The 19,596-nt window shown below is 43.7% G+C and overlaps 1 protein-coding gene, 1 long non-coding RNA gene and 1 pseudogene across 2 annotated transcripts; all 3 read right to left on the reverse strand.

Moving 5' to 3' along the window:
* Positions 1-1,164: 1,164 nt before the first annotated feature.
* LOC119298158 lies at positions 1,165-1,909 on the reverse strand. The gene is made up of 3 exons (XR_005145806.1): positions 1,753-1,909; positions 1,370-1,446; positions 1,165-1,273 (listed from the first exon to the last, which is right to left on the reverse strand). It is a non-coding gene; the product is annotated as an uncharacterized LOC119298158 (long non-coding RNA).
* A 9,830-nt stretch (positions 1,910-11,739) lies between these two features.
* Positions 11,740-13,517, reverse strand: LOC119303509 (40S ribosomal protein S18-like). The gene is made up of 4 exons (XM_037580643.1): positions 13,371-13,517; positions 13,118-13,278; positions 12,839-13,027; positions 11,740-12,110 (listed from the first exon to the last, which is right to left on the reverse strand). Exons 1-4 carry the CDS (start codon positions 13,371-13,373, stop codon positions 12,005-12,007), a joined length of 459 nt encoding a protein of 152 aa, XP_037436540.1. The 5' UTR covers positions 13,374-13,517; the 3' UTR covers positions 11,740-12,004.
* Positions 13,518-14,003: 486 nt separating this feature from the next.
* LOC119300195 lies at positions 14,004-19,024 on the reverse strand (annotated as a pseudogene).
* Between the last annotated feature and the right edge of the window lie 572 nt (positions 19,025-19,596).

The raw sequence follows: 19,596 nt of genomic DNA on the forward strand, positions 1-19,596 counted from the left end.
CAAATAGAAAGCAGAAATCTAAAACCATTTAGGAAAAGAGTTAACCAGTTAATCGGTAAAAGACAACAATGTAAGATGTCATCAGTTATAAAAAACCTGATCAAGGAGCACATAAATCACTTCCCGCAGGGCGCCCTCCCCTGCCTCCATCCTGAGCACCTCCATCCCGTGAGCACTCAAGCCCTGGATCCATAGTCTCGAGCTCGACCGAGCTCCGCCATCTCTGCCTCGAGCTCTGAAATCACCTCCACTAATCAGACTCTTACTTGGTTATTTAACAAAAAAGAATCAGAAAGGAAATTTATTTACCGAAACAACATAATGAAATATGATATATATATCGTTCCTTAGAATGAGAAGCTACAAAATAGAAGAGGCATATGTTTATATGTTAGTATTCGTATATCCTAGGCCGGGTTTTTACAGAGCAATCACGGGCATGACGTTATACACCTATACAAAATTATCTGCGCAAGAAGGCTGCTTTAAAAGTAGCAAGTATTAAAGTAAAAAATGCATCACAACAATTCATTACTAAACAACGGAATGAAATACAATAGCTATCAATCCTGGTAACAGGAAGCTACGAAATATAACAGGACTACATTTATATTATTATTTTGCGGGTAGAGGATTACATTTATATGGGAACATTCAAATATCCTAGGCCTGTATTTTGACCATGTAATCACAGATATGTCGTTATACCCCCACCTTTTCCTTTTACTCCGCATACAAGTTTGGTCAAACTGAAAATGGAAGTGCATTATGTTTGAACACTGAAACCCCTCCTTGCAAAAGAATCAATTATAGCACCAGTTCTAATTCAATCTGATCTCTGACTGTGAGTTATTCTTGTTCTCTATAATTTAGCTTGGGGTTTCCACTTGTGTAAAACTGTAACAAATAAAGCAGGGCATGTAGCATGGGTGCAGCTCCTGTGCTGGGCACTATTGGCATGCTTTGCACACGTATAACAGGCATGGGCAAAGGTGAGAGGGTCATGGTGTACTGCACGGCCTGGGTGTGCAGTGTGTGTATGCGTGAGGCTGTGAAGGAGAACAACAATGTGTAGCTTCTCCTCGCTTCAGTCATAAACAGAAAAATACAAAAACGAACTCAACACAAAGCTAGTGCTGGGGGAAAACCATCGAGTACCTTGTGTGCATCCTTTCTTTGGTTGATTCTTGCTATCGATTCCTCTACGACGAGCCAAGATCTGAGTCTCGTGTGTGTCCACAGGGGGAAAACAGAGGCGAGCGAGACTCCAGGCCTGTCAATCTCCTTCATTATCAGCTAAGTGAATGGTTGTTGCCAGTAAGTGAAATGGGAATTGTACATCAAGATTCACATAGCAGAAACGAATTACCAGAGGGAGATGGGTAGTCTGCAAATGGTACAAAGGATCTCTTTTGAGCTGATCTGCTCCAAACGACTGGTTTCGAACTGAACAAGGAAATAAGCAAATGGACAAGCCATTAGAAACAACCTTGCGCAAAATAATTTGGAACATCACTATGCAGTTTACTGTCATTAGAAACAACCTTGCATAATAGTATAATTTAGTTCCAAAGTATGTCCATAGGTACAGGGGTACAGATCTAGTACATTTTAGTTTCAGAGTATGTCCAGAATCATACTAAATCTACAAAACCAGTATCCTTATCTGAAAGCACCCACACAGTTCATTTGACAGATGCAGTCAGCGGTAAAAGAAAAAAGGATGTTAGCAAATTAGAGCTGCACACACACCTCCAATAGTGTTTTGGCCTGTGTAGGGAACACGAACCCCCAAACACCTCGAGCTCCTTGCCCGGTGGGGGTGGAGGCAATGGTGGCGCTTCTCATGACGCAGAGGAGGCAACGACGCGGTCGAGCGGTGCCGGCGCCGCCCCGGACGATATCAAGATCGGGCGAGACCAGGCGAGCACGCACCATCGCAGCGCCGTGGTTGGGGAGCAGCAGCGGTGTGCAGCGCGGAGGCACGGGAGAGAGGGAGAGAAAAGGGGAAATACCCTGAAGTGAGAATTTTTGGTTGCAGCTTCCTGATAAGCTTAGGCATCTTCATGCTTACTATCACCCTGTCAAGCACAGTAATAAGCAACGTAAACATATCCTCATTGAAATTGCATCGTTGATCAAGATGACAAAACTGATGACTCAGATAACAAAACCAACCTTCAGATGGCAATTAGCAATCTTGATGTACACAGATGAAGCTCTGTTCCTTGCAAACCAAGTTGGTAGCAACACAACAGAATAAGGGGATGAGTGCTTAGACATTAAGCCATTAAACAAACTCGAAATTGCAGATCACCCTGTCAAGCACGGCATTACACCAACCAGCAGGTAGTGCTGCCACCTCCACACAAAGTTACTAATTCATCCTAAAGAAAAAATCACATCATGAGATGGAAAGGATGGAATTAAATCACTAACTCACACACTCTGCACACGGAACGGCCAACGCCGGTGTTGCTTCTCATCGTGATGGCCAAAGGTGGAGGCCGGCTCCTCGGCCCAGCTCCGGCTTTCGACAATTTGACTAACAGTCTAACACAAAGCATATTATTAACATCCATAATTTGGATTGGATAATTTAGAACAAGTGATTCAACTTCTATAATTTAACCCTGCTAATACATGATTTATTGGATAATTTGGACTGTTGTGCAAAATTTAAGAGCGGAACTAATTGTTCAATTTCTAATTTTTTACTTGGCATATCTTCTGAATAAGGTGAGGTCATTCTCTAAAGCAAATACAACAGTTTTCGGGAAAATGCTTAGAAACAGTAGCGGCAAGTTGAAGATCAAGTTGGACAGAGTAAGGTCTAAATGGCATCTCCCTTTTTCTAAAAGGCAAAAGATTGAGTAAAATCTGTATTTTGGATAGAGCAAATATATAGCTTCAGAAATAAGAACAAAGCCATGAACAGAGCATTGAGGAATCAGTATAACAATTTTGAAACACAATAATTTCGAAATCTTGCAAAATCACAACAAAAATTTATGTAGTTATGAACAATTGGAAATACATTATACTAAAGGTTGATTAAAATCTGTCTATTGGATTGAGCAAATATGTAGCTACAGAAATTTTGCAAAATCAACACAAAACAAGAATCTCATTTAATGAAAACAAATCTGTCATTACCTATGATCAGAATTAGGTATTGCGAAAATAAATCACTCTACTCGCTAGAGATCAGATAAGGAAAAGAAAACTAATGAGTGACAACTTCCAAGATATTGATCAGTTAAGGAAAAAAATTGTTGATGACATTATTAATCTATCACTTTGTAGAAAAGCATGAGAAACTATCTACCACATATACTTGCAAGTGCACCACTAAGAAAAGCAATCAGGCATGTTTTCTGGGACTCTGTCCCTGCTATTTAAAAGAACTGCACTAACAGAACAGGGCTAAGGAGGAGCAAAATAAGGACAATATCGGAAGTCATGCAAGTGGGTAGACATATGTACTGCCATAACTTGAAAATCACAAGCTTCAGCAAGAAACACATGCAAAGACGAAAAAGAGTTTCAACAAGAAACACATGTAAAGACGAAAAAAGTTTTTTTCAGCTAGCAGAAGATTACCAGTTCATCTTACCCAGGCACACTGCCATAACTTGAATGTAGCCTGTACATATTATACGTATTCACTGTTTTATTGAGATAGTATATCAACACTATAATGCTGAAAATGCAAGCAGATCAACAAAACTGCACTACAATCACCCATACACGCCACTAAATTTTATATGAGCACCTAGAACTATTTTATGGTGATAAAACAATGGAAGCACGTTGGCAACACAATTGTAAAATAAACTATATTCAAGGAAATCTGCACTTGCCCTGTTTGATAGCAAAGCATTTTCTACGTGTTCTGAGAATACCACGGTTTTTTAGACTACCATGCTGAAAAACAGCCCATGTGCGTATTCATGTACCTCTCAACACACATCTCCTGCCATGTATTGTGTGAACAAATAAATAATCTATATAATGAAAAAATTAATATAATGAACTTGAAAAAAACAACTATATCATTCTGACCAACTTTGTTCAAACACGACCAGACTCCAGACCACATTTTTTATGTCATTAGTTCTAAAAGGAGCGATAGAAGAGTGTTGGAGGTACAAATAAGAATCATTTCATATTACAAACAGAACATACCTTTGCATTAGTAGTTGTCGATTAACAATACATTCAGACATCCAATAGATCCAAAGTGCACGCATAATTACAGTATAATTGTAGACCACGGGGTATCTGTTGCCAAGTTATTTATTGTTCCATGGCCTGTAAAAATGAAGAGTAGTGTAGTGTCACACTATTGTACAGGAAAATTGCTGCAACTACGAAAAGAAAAACTGTTTTTTTTTTGTTTATGCACAGTATAGTGCCTGGCCATCAATATTATTGCAGTAAATGTCAGAAATCATATAAACACATATATCAGGAAGTTATTCTAATACTCTAGTAACACTAGTAAAACGCCCGTGCGTTGCTACGGGCTATACTATATATAAATGAATTAGATAAATTATTGATATTAAAACTTATTTCTCTCTCATACACTAACCTCACGGTCGACGGCAGGTTCTCGCGATCTAGTGTAGCATAAACATGGCCATATTGGAGGGCTATACTGTATATAATAAAGGGGATTTGTTTTCACTGTATGTATGATACACTTTATGATACACTGTATGAAAAATGTAACAATGCGACAGTCCAGGCTCCCACAAATCCAGACCATATTGGAGAGAAAAATGTCTAAACTATGAACCCTGTTATCTCCAACACGCATACCCAACATAAAAACTCCACCCCATGACACACCCTTATGTTTTCCAGTCGGACCCTCCCCTTCCGCTCGGTTTTCGCCGTAGTGAGACATTTCTCGCTGGAGCCCTCTCCTTTAAAACGGGATGACGCCCACCTCACCTTCGTCATCGCGGCCTCTCTCCTTCACACCATACTTCCCCACGGAGGGATTGCATTTAGACGTCGAAAAAAACGATGGCGAGGGAGTCATGGAGGAGGGGTAGAGAACGAACCGGTGAAAGCCAAAAAAAACTGCATACAATGTTCGCTCCGCCTGGGTCATAGAGGAGTCCCCCTGGTAGAGGAGTTTGGGGAGAAGAGGACGGCAATGTGAGGACACGTCGGGAGGATCACAAGGAAGGCACGTTGGTAGAGGAGATCAGGGAGAAGAGGACGGCAGCGCGAGGACGTCGGGATTATCGCGAGGAGGGCAGGCGATGGGAGGATTGCGTTCACATACACATTAATGGGCCAGCCCAATGATGTGATGCGATGATGTCAAAGGTGGACGAAAGATAGGAGTGGTGGGATGAGGTGGAGTGAGGCGAGACTACCAACTAAGACATTGGTAGTAGAGATTAGTAGTAGAGATTACTGAGAGTTGGTATAACATACATAATCCTTATGGAAAATGTTAGGCGGAATCTTTGAGTAAGTGAATCTATCTTGTAAACTCCATTGTAGACCATGCATACACATTATTCTCCAGAAGAACTGGTGCAGATTATTTGAAGGAGCTTGATATCCCATAGACCATAGTCCTCGTGTAGTCTTGCATTGAAAGATATAGGTATGTAAGACAGTTAGCTTGGAATGAAATAGACAATTAAATGGAAAAGAGAAGAACTGAAATGAGGTAGAACTTCAAGTAGGGTCACATCTCATTACTCAGACTAACCAAAAGTTTCAGAACCGAGTTCTTGGAGCTCTTTGTCTTTGAGGTCATCATTCTTTATAATCTAAAACGTGAACATTTGGTTGGTAAAGAACATTACGTGTTAAATATAACATGTTATAGCAAGCCTAATATCAGGACCACCTCTCATGGGCACAATCAAATTCCTAAAGCCTCTTTTTTTATCAGATGCATAATGCACATCACTTACCAAGGAAGATTTTAGCCTCTTCAACATAACAATCGGTATCCCTTGTCAAAGCTCACACCAAAATAATTGCACGTGTAATCATTCTACCATTTGATTGATAGACTGAAAATAAGTACACAAAAGATAGGAGCTACTCACATTCAAACTTCTGCCACAAGCTCGTTGATGGTCATGCCCCTTCAACATGTTCACACATAGTGCGTCAAAAAATAATATTCCTCCAACCAGCCCATACAGAATGCCTCAAATTGGCATGATAAAACAAATCCAGATTGCATTATTCATTGAAATGATAGAAAATGGAAACATCCCAAACCAATATGTATGTAGAACCTAAAATTATATCTTATGTATCAAAACGACTATACAACCTTCCAAAAAGCGAAGGAGGACCATGCATAATACAATACTCCTTTCCAGCGCTTTACGTCGTCCGCCTCCCAATGCATCCTTGGTCATCTCCATGGCCTACAGGAGGCGCTTCACCTACAGCAGAATTTCGAGATAGGAATCCCTTCTTCACCTACAGCAAAATTTCGAGATCCCAACACTATCAGGCTAATACAAGGATCCATGAGAAGTGTGAATGCACCAACGTCTCCGGGTATGCATGGACCATACGTGTAACTGATTTGGGAAACGTAGGCGGCGATGCTAGCATGGCCGACGGCACATGATGCATCTATAGTGAGACCGGCGGTGGTCAGCAGCACCGTGGCGGCCCAATTCGATAAGCCCGGCGGTCGAGTACCTGGAAGGCCAGTAGCCCACGCCCACGACGTTGGCAAAGTAGCTCGGGATGGCAGCGACAAATCGCTAGGTCACCCGTGTCAGTGACCTTGAGGCGCCGTTGGCGCGAAGGGGAGCATGTTTCCACTGTCGCAGATCTCCCATGCGACATCAATGGTCGACAGCATCAGCCTCTCTCGATGGACCGGATCTTCCCTGTCGCGGTATTCGGGGGAGAGGGGGTAGGCAATGCCAAACAGAGGAGGGAGAGGCTTGACCTGGCATGTTCTTGAGCGGTTTGACAGTTCTTTTTTTCAAGGATAGCTGAATGCCCTTGCGTTGCTATGGGACATCCAAGATATATATATTGATCAATAACCAGAAGGTTATTAATTCTACTTCACAAACTTCGACAATGCATGCACATTTTAATTTTCGATAAAAAACAAAGGTAACAAACTCCTATAACAGTGGATAAAATACAAGAATCAGTCTAACTGAAAATACCACGTCTACCTTAGAACGTCTATAATATCAATTAAGAAGTCTGCTACAAAACTTACTAACAGGTGGAAAAGGGGCAGCTAGTATCTCTCCAACAAACAAAATCATACCATACAAAATAGATTGCCTGCAGTCAATAAAACAGTAGTAGGGCATCTGAACAAAAAAATACATAGGGAAAATGGAACATGTCGTTTCGAAGATTACATTAATCCTGTCAATGTTAACCACAATACTGAAGATAGGCCATAATGGCCACATGACCATCTGCACTGTACTGATAACGGAACTGCATGTCTTCATTGCTATCATTATAGATTAACATATTTAATTGTTTCAGCACAAAGGTTCCATAATGTCAGGGTAAATTCAAGAATCTTCACACGCACTTAATAGACCATGTAATAGCATGTTGAAAACTACGCAGGAAAAGCATGGTTCCGAGATACTTAAGTCTTGAGGTCAGTTCAGTCTTACCACGAAAATGAAGACCATATGATGTCTGGTGCAGCTCCCTATTCATCAGTAGAGAATCCTTTGATTTATTTACATGAAGATTCTTATTGGGCATGGCTGGATCAATCCGAGTATATATATCTGGATGATTTATTCCACACATGTGAAGCAGATATTGGAGATTATTAAGATTCTAACTTATTCCAAACTTTATTTATTTTTATCCCAGTTCTAGACTTCTAATGTCTGTGAAAGAAGAAAATCTTGACCGGAACACAAAATGGCAACAAATAAGAAAGAGTTATCACCGAAGCAATGCAGTTAAGAGTTCCGGATACCTTTCAGAAAGAAGTGACATATATTAGCATATTTTATCAGAACAATTCAATCTGCAAATTAGCAAACATGGACATTCCAGTGCATAGTAGTACGAAAAAAGGTGAAAAACAAGTGAACTGTGACACAATGTAACAGCTGAATCAACAATGACATGTTAGAATGCGAAAATATTGGAGATGAGAATTCCATTGACCTCTTGTTGGACTCTTCAAATCAGATCACTGATGGCGCTTCCAGCAGCGAGGCTTCCCCACGGCAAGGCATCTTTCTGGCTATTGTAACTCTGGAGGATTATGCCATCAGTAGATAATCTACCAAGACCTAAGGCTTCTCCATCCGGCCACGGCTGCAGCTGCGTCCACATCGCCATGGATGCTCCACCATATCCGCCTGGACGAGCGCAGGCTCTTCATCACCAACCTCTTGTTTAGCCACGATGCCACGGTGGCCACCAGGCAGCTTGAAGCCACAAACGACATGCTTGAGCACACATCGCCATGTTGGGGGGCACACTTGACAGCGACACCACGCAACGCGTCATGGCGGCGTTCATGGAGGCGTTGACGCGATGCTAGCTCCCCGCATGGGCTGGCCTGTGCAGGGCACTACTCCTATCCCGTGCAGCGCCCACGCCACCATCGCACCCTATACCATGCAATCAAATTGGCAGATAGAGTGCAAAATAATGGAACAAAATTGACAGAAAGATGAACAATGTGCAAGTAGCAACCTCAAAATAGGAGGACTACTCGTTTTGAAGTTTCAGAAGAGTTGATCTCAGAAAACTTCAATTGAACGCAAGGCCGAGTAGCAATGTACCCGAATCAGCAGCCTGATTTTTAGATGGTGTAGCTGGCAAATCTTCAAATCTAGTCCCCAAGAAGGAAATCAAGAGCAGATCATGAAGTTAATATACAGAGCTTCCAGAAATCACACATTCACCTACATCCAAAATGAAGCCTCCACCTGCCAAAATCACATGCCTAGTTCTTATAGTGTCCCAAAGGCAGTATGTAAGGCAGCGGAATGGATGATCAAATCATAAAACACAATCTAGTATTTACCAGCGATTCAGTATCCTGCACGTCGGACTGGATCTCAGAGAGCCTCTGCTTCATCTTGTCTACTTAGATCTCACCATGTAAGATGAAACCAACAACAGCGAATAGAAATAGGCACGGGAAGAGAGGGTGGCGATCTTGGCGAAGACCTCGCAGACACAGAGTCACAGTACTGGCGCTTGTAGCCCTGGAACACCTCGCTGCTTATGATTGCTCCTCTTGATCGCCTTTCATGGCATGTATTAAAGATAAATGGTAGCTAACCAGACCTGGCCGCTGCCACCGCCGAGAGGAGGTTGAGTAGTCAACCATTTGCGTAGGTAAAAGCTGCTATGTACGTCCTTGATCCATCGCCCACCGTCCAGGATTGATCCATGCACTTGAGACAATACTGGGTGCGCATCGAAGCAGACTTCATGGCTATGTCCCGGATCCACCGCCCTCTGTCCTGCTTGACCCATCCACAGGAATCAACACCGGACACACCGGCTCGTCATCGATGCCTACGAGCTGTTTCATTGCGAGGTCAAGGGGGACCGCGGAAGGGCCGCACTGGTGCCTGTGCTACGTGCTACTCGCTAGCGGCGTCAACTGGGAAGGGGCGGCTAGGGTTTGAACAGGGAGGAGGAGACACGGCTTGCGTGGATTTTTCATTGCTTGCGTGCGTGGGTATGACGGTTTTGCTGGTTCTTTCGCCGGATCGCATGAGGGTGGGACCACGTAATTAAGAAGAACGAATCACGTCTGAGTTTCAAAAAAAAAAGAACGAAACACGTTTGGGGTGGAACGTACGCAGGGAAAACTAACAGCACGCGGGAGGGAGGCTCGACGAAGGGTTCGACGACGTAAGACGGGAAACGAAGCACTGCGTTTCTTTTGGGTATTATTATTATTATTATTATTATTATTATTATTATTATTAGAGAATTAGAGATTAGAGATAGAGATTAGAGATTATTTGTTTCCTGAAAATCTATTACTTGTTTCCTAAAGCAAATTGCATTAATGAGAGAGATCCGTTGATTTGGCTAAGGTAGGAAAGAATCTATTATTTGTTTGCTAAAGCAAATTGCATTAATGGAAGAGATCCGTTGATTTGGCTAAGGTAGGAAATAATCTATTATTTGTTTCCTATATAAAGCAAATTGCATTAATGAGAGAGATTCGTTGATTTGGCTAAGGTAGGAAAGTTAGATCCGTGATCTTTTGTCATTAGGAAAGTGTTGAAAATAAACCGTTCCGGACTACCAACTTCTCCATTTGGTTTTTCTTTCGCTGGTTAATTTTCGTAGGTTTTTTTCGCTGGATTGTCTTGGGTGCGATCGGAGGTTAGGCCCTGGAGTGCGTGGGGTGGGTGGGGGCTTCGGTACGCGGTTTTTTCGGTTAGTGGCGGCTCAGTGTAAGGTGGGACGAGGTACCAAAAAAAACCATGGAAAATGGGACGAAAAAAAACCTGGAAGCGAGACTACCAACTGCTTCATTAAAAGTAGAGATAATATAATAACTAATATATTAACAACACTATTGCTTGAAGGGTCCAATCAGAAGCTCTTATTTATTTTAGTCTGCCAAGCAATCTGTGTGTGCTGCAATCTTCAAGCAAAATTTACTTTTTGCATAGATCACAATAATAAAGGCAACAAACGGAAGATTCATGAATTTGTTGCTGATACCCAGATAGAAAATTGAAGGCAGCCTACCTCATCTTCCCAAGTTGATTGTGAGACTTACTTTATTCCAGAACGTGATGTCCATGTGCCACCAAAATGGCTCCCAAGGATGGCACTACTTGCTAGTTATTCCAGAGTTGATAGTGAGAACATTCCACATCTGCAGCCATAAAAAATAATCAATTGAATGGAGTCCTTATAACGGGGAAACATAACTTGAAGGCAGCAATCCTTGATATCCATCAGTTCTGACACAACAATAGCAAATAGGAGAAGTTAAGAAAGATCTAAAACCAGGTGTGCTGCTCCAATGAATCTGTGTGTAACAAGAACGAGAGGTCGGGGAAGAGAGAGAGGGCACAAAGGGGAGAGGGGGAGTACATGCGTGTCAAGGGTAGCCTGGCCTCGCCGACGTGCGTCCCTCCCGCTCCAGATCAGGAACCTGGGAGAAGGTGAGGAAAGGTGGCGACAAGGTGCATGCCAGCGCGGCTGCTGCTCCCCTTATCTTGTCGAGGCCAGACTGAGGACGCGTTGCGGCTGCTGCTCCTCTCCTCTTGCTGACGCAGGCGGTCCATGGTGGACACAGGCGAGGAGGAGGCCCCGCCGCCGCCGGGCTTGTCCACCACCATGGATTTCTCTCCGATGCGGCAGGGATTTGGGGCAGGGATGCGGCAACAGCAGGAGCGGAGGTGGCGGCGACATAAAGGCAAGGTTGTGACTACAAGTTCTTCAGGGTTTATATGTTCAATGAGAGTATCAGTATAGTCTTTTTGCATTTACCAGTATCTCTCATTCTAGGTTCTATTGGTAGATGCAAAGCAAGAGTCGAGGTCAAAAATAAAGGTCTTAACTTTCATGCAACTGATAAACAACAATACCCAAATAGGACGACCTATGATATACCTCTTAGACATTTTGACAGCAGATTGAACTGCCAAAATATCTTACATTCAGGAATGGAGGGAGTATTACCCAGTTGCCAACAACTTACAAAACTCGATCATGCACACCAAAAAATATACCAAGATTCAATTAGCCAACAAACCTGTAATTCACAGAAATGCTAGAACATACATAATCTTGCCAACCATTCAAATGACTTAAAGCCCATGGCAAAACAAACTCTGAAGAGTTCAACATGGAATTCAAGATACAATATATTAAAGGTTCCAGAACCAAAACATTATCTAGGGCAAAACATCATCCAAGGTAATCATCTAAACAAGAACACTCCTTAAGATTCTGGAAATGGACCAACACAGTAATACAAAGCTATGCAGGATCTTTGTCAAGCAGCTTATCGCTTCTTGGAGACACCAACAGTCTTTCCTCTCCTGCCTGTAGTCTTGGTGTGCTGACCACGGACACGCACGCCCCAGTAGTGACGCAGACCGCGATGGTTCCTGGAAAAGAGAGGAGTTTCAAGCATAAGTGATCACTCACACATCTATACAGTAGGACAATGCTGCTGCAACAGTTAAGTTAAGGAATCAGCCATCAGCATACATCTCTTGGAAACAAAGCATCGATATACAGAACAGCTGGGTCACATACAAGGTACAATAGAAGGGTACACATGAATACATTGACAATCATCAATTACCAGATTACAAGACAGAAATTATGAAATTAAGTCAACAAGAGAATAGGGCAGACTTTAAAATCTGGACACAAGTAGTAGAAAACAAGTTCCAACAGGTTGACTAAATTGAACTGTTATATAACAGTAAGTTAGAGCTGGCACAAGTTCCAGGTAATATCCATCAATACATTGCTAGCATGCTGTGTTTCTGTAGAAATAAGCATCAATTCACTATCTAAGCAAAAAGCTAGCCCAAATGTCTAAGCAGACTAGCACAGGCACATAGAATTTAGCACATGATGCTAGTACTTGCTACCCTGACATTTCAGACATTCTGGTGTTTAGGAGATTTGACTTCCAGCAGAAAACTCGTCAATCAACAACCTAGCAAATAATGACAAATTAAACTGTCTACTACCATGCAAGACACATACTGCTAGTACTAATATGCGAAATGCAAGCATCATCAGTAGCTGAATCTAACACAAAGTCATATATATCAAGCAATAGTAAGGGGCAAAAAGAAAAGAGGGAACGGCGAGGTTATACCTGATCTTCTTGAGCCTCTCAAGGTCATCCCTGAGCTTCATGTCCACGGCGTTGGACACGACCTGGGAGAACCTCCCGTCCTTGTAATCCTTCTTCCTGTTGAGGAACCAATCCGGCACCTTGAACTGGCGCGGGTTGTGCACCACCGCCATCAGACGGTCCATCTCCTCCGCGGAAAGCTCTCCGGCCCTGCACACCCACACAAACAAAGCGCACGGATCAGCACCACACCCACCACGGCGAGATCTGGCGAGAAAGGGGGGCGGACGGGTTCCTCACCTCTTGTTCATGTCGATGTCGGCCTTCTTGCAGACGATGTTGGAGAAGCGGCGGCCCACACCCTTGATGGAGGTCAGCGCGAACATGATCTTCTGCTTACCATCGACGTTGGTGTTGAGCACACGCAGGATGTGCTGGAACTCCTCACCCGCGATCAGCGACTGCGGCCAAGGAAGATTCACGGATGTCAGCACACGAGGAGGGATCCGCGAGAGGTGGAGGACGGCGGAGAAGGGAGGGGGGAGACGCTTACCATGGCTGCAGTCGGCGGCGGCGGCGACGGCGGCGGCGGCTGGGGCGGTCGGGGGCAGGAAGGGAGGAGGTGCGTTCGCGTCTAGGGTTTTGGAGCCGGGGTCGCGGGGATGAATTTTATATACCCGAGGTGAAACCCTGGTGCTTCATCGGACGGCTGTGATCTGCGGGAGGGATGCCGATCCCTGCGGGCTCTGTAAATGGGCGGCTTTCTTGGGCTCTATTGGAACGGGCCTTTTTCTGGACTTTCTTGGGCTCTTTTTGAACGGGCCGTTGGGGGAGCTCTGCCTCGCCTCGCAGGAGCATTTGCTCTTTATTGTTACCCCTCAAAAAAAATTGCTCTTTATTGTCTCAAAAAAACAATTTTGCTCTTTCGTTTCTTTCTCAAAAAAAAAAAGTTTTGCTCGCAGACCTAGATTAATAGTATTACAAACTACTGTATATCTGTAGCATTATGCCAAGTAGTATATTATTGCAACTTGAATTCATTTGGGTAGCAGACCTAGATGAATAGTATTACAAACTACTGGAGTACATCCAAGTATATTAATGGAAACTGAATTCATTTGGGTGGCAGAGACACCACAAAAAAAACTCTGAAGGTAAACAGTGGGTGGGAGTTGAACATAAAACTCTACACTGTTGAAGGACTTCGCATGGCCCCTACCACTCCCAGCGGGACGTGCATCCCGTTCCAGGATATAAGCAACTCCGGGTCGAGGTAGCCACAGGTTCCTTGCACGAGCGTGACGAACTGTGACTCGTCTGCTGGTGCTAGGATGGAGGCGCCGAAGTCGGAGACCTTGGCCGTGAGGCCACCATCGAGGAGGATGTTGGAGGACTTGACGTCGCCATGGAGGATGGGTGGTGACGCCCAAGAGTGCAGGTAGGCGAGAGCTTCAGCAGAATCATGGGCAATCTACAGACGAGCTGCTAGGGAGATGCGCTTGACGGGGCTGCCATGGATGAGTTGGTACAACGTGCCATCTCGGACGAACTCGTACACCAACATGGGCACTTCAACCTCGAGGCAGCATCCCAACAACTTGACGATGTTCCTGTGGTTTATCTGAGATAGGATCAACATCTCCCGACCGAACTCTTTCTTGTTCTTCTCGTCGATGGTCTTGCATCTTTTGACGACAACCTCGACGCCACTGTCGAGAAGCCCCCTGTAGACGGTGCCATGTCCTCCATAGCCGATGATGTGCTTCTCGTCAAACTTGTCGGTGGCTTGCTGTAGCTCCTCCGAGAATATCTTGAAAGAAACTCCTTGTTGTGACTTCATTTTTTCAAATAGAAGCATGTCGCCATGCTGCCGAAAATACTTATGTTTGATGGACTCTGTCCTTTGTCTTTCCTTAACAAGGTATCCGCAGGTGAAGAGAACTGATGACCCACAAGTATAGGGGATCTATCGTAGTCCTTTCGATAAGTAAGAGTGTCGAACCCAACGAAGAGCAGAAGGAAATGATAAGCGGTTTCCAGCAAGGTATTCTCTGCAAGTACTGAAATAAGTGGTAACAGATAGTTTTGTGATGAGATAATTTGTAACGAGCAACAAGTAACAAAAATAAATAAGGTGCAGCAAGGTGGCCCAATCCTTTTTGTAGCAAAGGACAAGCCTGGACAAACTCTTATATGATGTAAAGCGCTCCCGAGGACACATGGGAATATCGTCAAGCTAGTTTTCATCATGCTCATATGATTCGCGTTCGGTACTTTGATAATTTGGTATGTGGGTGGACCGGTGCTTGGGTGCTGCCCTTACTTGGACAAGCATCCCACTTATGATTAACCTCTATTGCAAGCATCCGCAAATACAACAAAAGTATTAAGGTAAACCTAACCATAGCATGAAACATATGGATCCAAATCAGCCCCTTACGAAGCAACGCATAAACTAGGGTTTAAGCTTCTGTCACTCTAGCAACCCATCATCTACTTATTACTTCCCAATGCCTTCCTCTAGGCCCAAACAATGGTGAAGTGTCATGTAGTCGACGTTCACATAACACCACTAGAGAAGAGACAACATACATCTCATCAAAATATCAAACGAATACCAAATTCACATGACTACTAATAGCAAGACTTCTCCCATGTCCTCAGGAACAAAAGTGACTACTCACAAAGCATAAACATGATCATAATCAGAGGGGTATGAATGTGCATATAGGATCTGAACATATGATCTTCCACCAATTAAACCAACTAGCATCAACTACAAGGAGTAATTAACACTACTAGCAACCTACTAGCACCAATCCCGGACTTGAAGACAACAATTGGATACAAGAGATGAACTAGGGTTTTGAGATGAGATGGTGCTGATGAAGATGTTGATGGAGATTGCCCTCTCCCAATGAGAGGAGCGTTGGTGATGACGATGGCGATGATTTCCCCCTCCGGGAGGAAAGTTTCATCGGCATAACAGCCCCGCCAGAACCCTAGATTGGTTCTGCCTCGTGGCGACGGAGTTTCGTCCGAGAAGATGGCTTATGATTATTTTCCCATCGAAAAAGTCCATATAGCAGAAGATGGTCACCAAAGGGTCACCAGGGGGCCCACGAGGTAGGGGGCGCGCCTAGGGGGGTAGGGCGCGCCCCCCACCCTCGTGGGCAGGGTGTGGCCCCCCTGGTGAAGTTCTTGCGCTCAATGTTTTTTTATATATTTGGAAAATATCATCCGTGAAGTTTCAGGACTTTTGGAGTTGTGCAGAATAGGTCTCTAATATTTGCTCCTTTTCCAGCCAGAATCCCACCTGCCGGCATTCTCCCTCTTTATGTAAACCTTGTAGAATAAGAGAGAATAGGCATAAATATTGTGACATAATGTGTAATAACAACCCATAATGCAATAAATATTGATATAAAAGCATGATGCAAAATGGGCGTATCAAGAACCACAAGGGCAACAAATCCGATACTTGCACCTGCGTAAGTACACGTCAATTTAGAACCCAGGCCAAACAGATAGCAGATTACTCAGGATAATACAAGTCTCCTAGTATATCGGTTATAATAAATCTTATATTATGGGACAGATGGAGTATTTCTTAGTATATTGAAGAGAGAAATTGATTGACATACCAACGGTAGGCATCACCCAAGCATGCCTTTGATATGGCACGCAAACACCCTAGATCATCTGCTTTCCTGGTGGGCAGGGACATGTGAAACTTCCCACCGTGTTGGCGCACATACCCACGCAAGGATAAGTGGCACTGTCAAGACACTCATCGATATCTGCAATGACAAATTTGAAGCTAGATCAGCTAACTTTCTCAAAAACTCGGTAAATCTGTCACAAACTCTTACGACACAATCAATTAGAGAGGTAGAGAGCTAGAAGACCTGTGCATCCGCCATTGATGTATGGTACCCAGCTGAGCACTTGCAGCGGTAACCAGGCTGGTTCGGGGAGTTGACACATTCGTTGTTCCGATCAGTACATGCGTAGGAGCTCATGTTTCTCTTGGCTTCATCACACGACCAGGGTCCTATGTTCCAGTCCAACACGGCCGGGGGTTTCCCCTTGTAAGTCTCGTTGAACACTGTCGATGTTAGGTATGTGGTGCTGAAACTAAAGCCCGCCTTCTCCATCATCACAACGTAGCTGCAGGGCTGATCAGGGTCTGTGCTATTGTAATACTCGTTTAGATATGATTGAAAGTAGTTCAAATTCTTCGGGATGTCCGCCTGGAAGCAGCCACCGCGGCGGGAGCATGTGCCGTTTAAGGGTCTCCCGTTGCATGTCGAGTATCATCCTATTACGGCCTACATGATTTTTTGAGCGTGATGAGGAACATCGTTCCCTTATCACCATTCTAACTTTAATCAAGAACAATAATCAAGAGATAGCTTGGAAATACTATTAAGTAGCCACATTTGTGTTCATCATTTTTAGCGAGGACATATTGAATGCTAATGCCTTGATACCTACGGGATAATCGCCCCTCCTTGAAAGAATAGTCACTCATTGAATCCAATTAATATATTCTCCAAACTTATTCAATTTAAGGATTCTTATCATAATTTATACTTACAAAAGACATTTATTTTGAAACGGAGGGATCTGTTTTGCTAATTTGAACCTCTAATATCAAATTCAAGAACAAGTAGGCAAACAAAATGAGTTGTACTAATTGTATTTAACCCAAGATTATGTACACCCATTTTTTTCCTTTGGGATGGAATTGTCCCCACTGTGAACATAGTATAACTTGGGTGGTTAGCGGAGGTGGTTCTGCCCCTAGCTCACCAAGAACCAAATCAACCTCTAGTTTAACGTTTTGTTGTCACATCGATGCAGCTATTCTTTTGAAGGGGCGATGGTTCCGTTGGCATCAAGGCGCCTATAGTGACTTCTTCAATTTCTAGCCCTGTCAATTTTAGTCTTATAGTTGCTCATATATAGTTGTGCGGGGTGCATATGTATGGTGGTGTGCCTCTATGGTTGTATATGTTCTAAGAAAATGAAAGTGTCCCATTTGTCTGGCCCACTTACCCCACCTCCTCATGCTTGCCGTACTTTGTGAACTTGTCTTCCTCGAGCAACTCCTCCTCTATTAGGCCACGTTCCGGTTAGGAGGGATTAGCTGGGATTAATGGGATTGAGCTGGCAATCCTCATTAAGCTGAACTAAACCTTCCTAAGCCGAACATATACCCTTAAGGAAGTGCCCTCACTAATAAAAGACGCACCTAAATGCACATTTAAACCACACCATGGCTACACACACAATATAATTGTATATATCATGAAAAAAATTATCAACAGACATGGTATTCTATATATTTTGACATTACACATCCTGATTTTTATATACGAGCAAAGAAAAATAAAATGAAAATGATAGAGGCACGTTGTATATATAAAGTGCATCTTTTATACTCCCTCCGTTTCAAAATAAATGTCTCAAGTTTAATACTACCTCCGGAAATACTTGTCATCAAAATGGATAAAAAGGGATGTATCATACATCCCTTTTTATCCATTTTGATGACAAGTATTTTCGAACAGATGAAGTACAATTTTGTACATCCCTTTTTATCCATTTTGATGACAAGTATTTTCGAACAGAGGAAGTACAATTTTGTACAAAGTTGAGACATTTTTGGGATGGAGGGAGTACTAGCCAAAGGAGTAGGAGAGTAGTAGGTTGTTGTACTTACAGAGACACCCCTCGCATAGCCCAACGAGTTGCACGAGAGACATGATTCAGGACCATGGTTCAGCTGAACCTATGGTCTATGTCGTACGATTTAACATCCTACTACATGTAGATCTGTGACATGCATGCCAACTGCATTTTTTAATCAATCATGCATGGATCCTCATGAATAGACATGTATGTCAACTGTGTTTTTTAATCAACCATGCATGGATCTTCATGAATAGTGTCTAGAAATCAATGATGTCGAGCATAGGTTCAGCTGAATCATGGTTTCGTAAAACATTTTCACGAGTTGCACCCGATGACGAAGAGCTTGCTGTCCACGTCCGAGAACCAGCAGGGCAGCCGTGTCATGTCCACCCACGCACGATTGCGGTGCCATATCTCGCCGTTGGCCGGGTTGTAGCACCTGATCCAGACCTTGCTGTCCGGCACGGAGATCCTCGTCACCTCGAGGTTTCGGCCGATGATGGGCATCATGCTGCTGCTGCTGTTGCCGTCTTGTTGGGGAACATAGTAATTTCAAAAAAATTCCTACGCACACGCAAGATCATGGTGATGCATAGCAACGAGAGGGGAGAGTATAATCTACGTACCCTCGTAGACCGAAAGCGTAAGCGTTATGACAACGCGGTTGATGTAGTCATACGTCTTCACGGCCCGACCGATCAACTACCGAAACTATGGCACCTCCGAGTTCTAGCACACGTTTAGCTCGATGACGATCCCTGGACTCCGATCCAGCAAAGTGTCAGGGAAGAGTTCCGTCAGCACGACGGCGTGGTGACGATCTTGATGTTCAACTGTCGCAGGGCTTCGCCTAAGCACCACTACAATATTATCGAGGACTATGGTGGAAGGGGGCACCGCACACGGTTAAGAGAACGATCTTAGAGATCAACTTGTGTGTCTAGGGGTGCCCCCTGCCCCTGTATATAAAGGAGCCAAGGGGGGGGGGTGCGGCCGGCCCTAGGAGAAGGCGCGCAGGAGGAGTCCTACTCCTACCGGGAGTAGGACTCCCTCCCTTTCCCTAGTTGGACTAGGACTTA

This window comes from Triticum dicoccoides, chromosome 5A (assembly GCF_002162155.2).
Source record: "Triticum dicoccoides isolate Atlit2015 ecotype Zavitan chromosome 5A, WEW_v2.0, whole genome shotgun sequence".
In the NCBI taxonomy this organism is placed as follows: Eukaryota; Viridiplantae; Streptophyta; class Magnoliopsida; order Poales; family Poaceae; genus Triticum; species Triticum dicoccoides.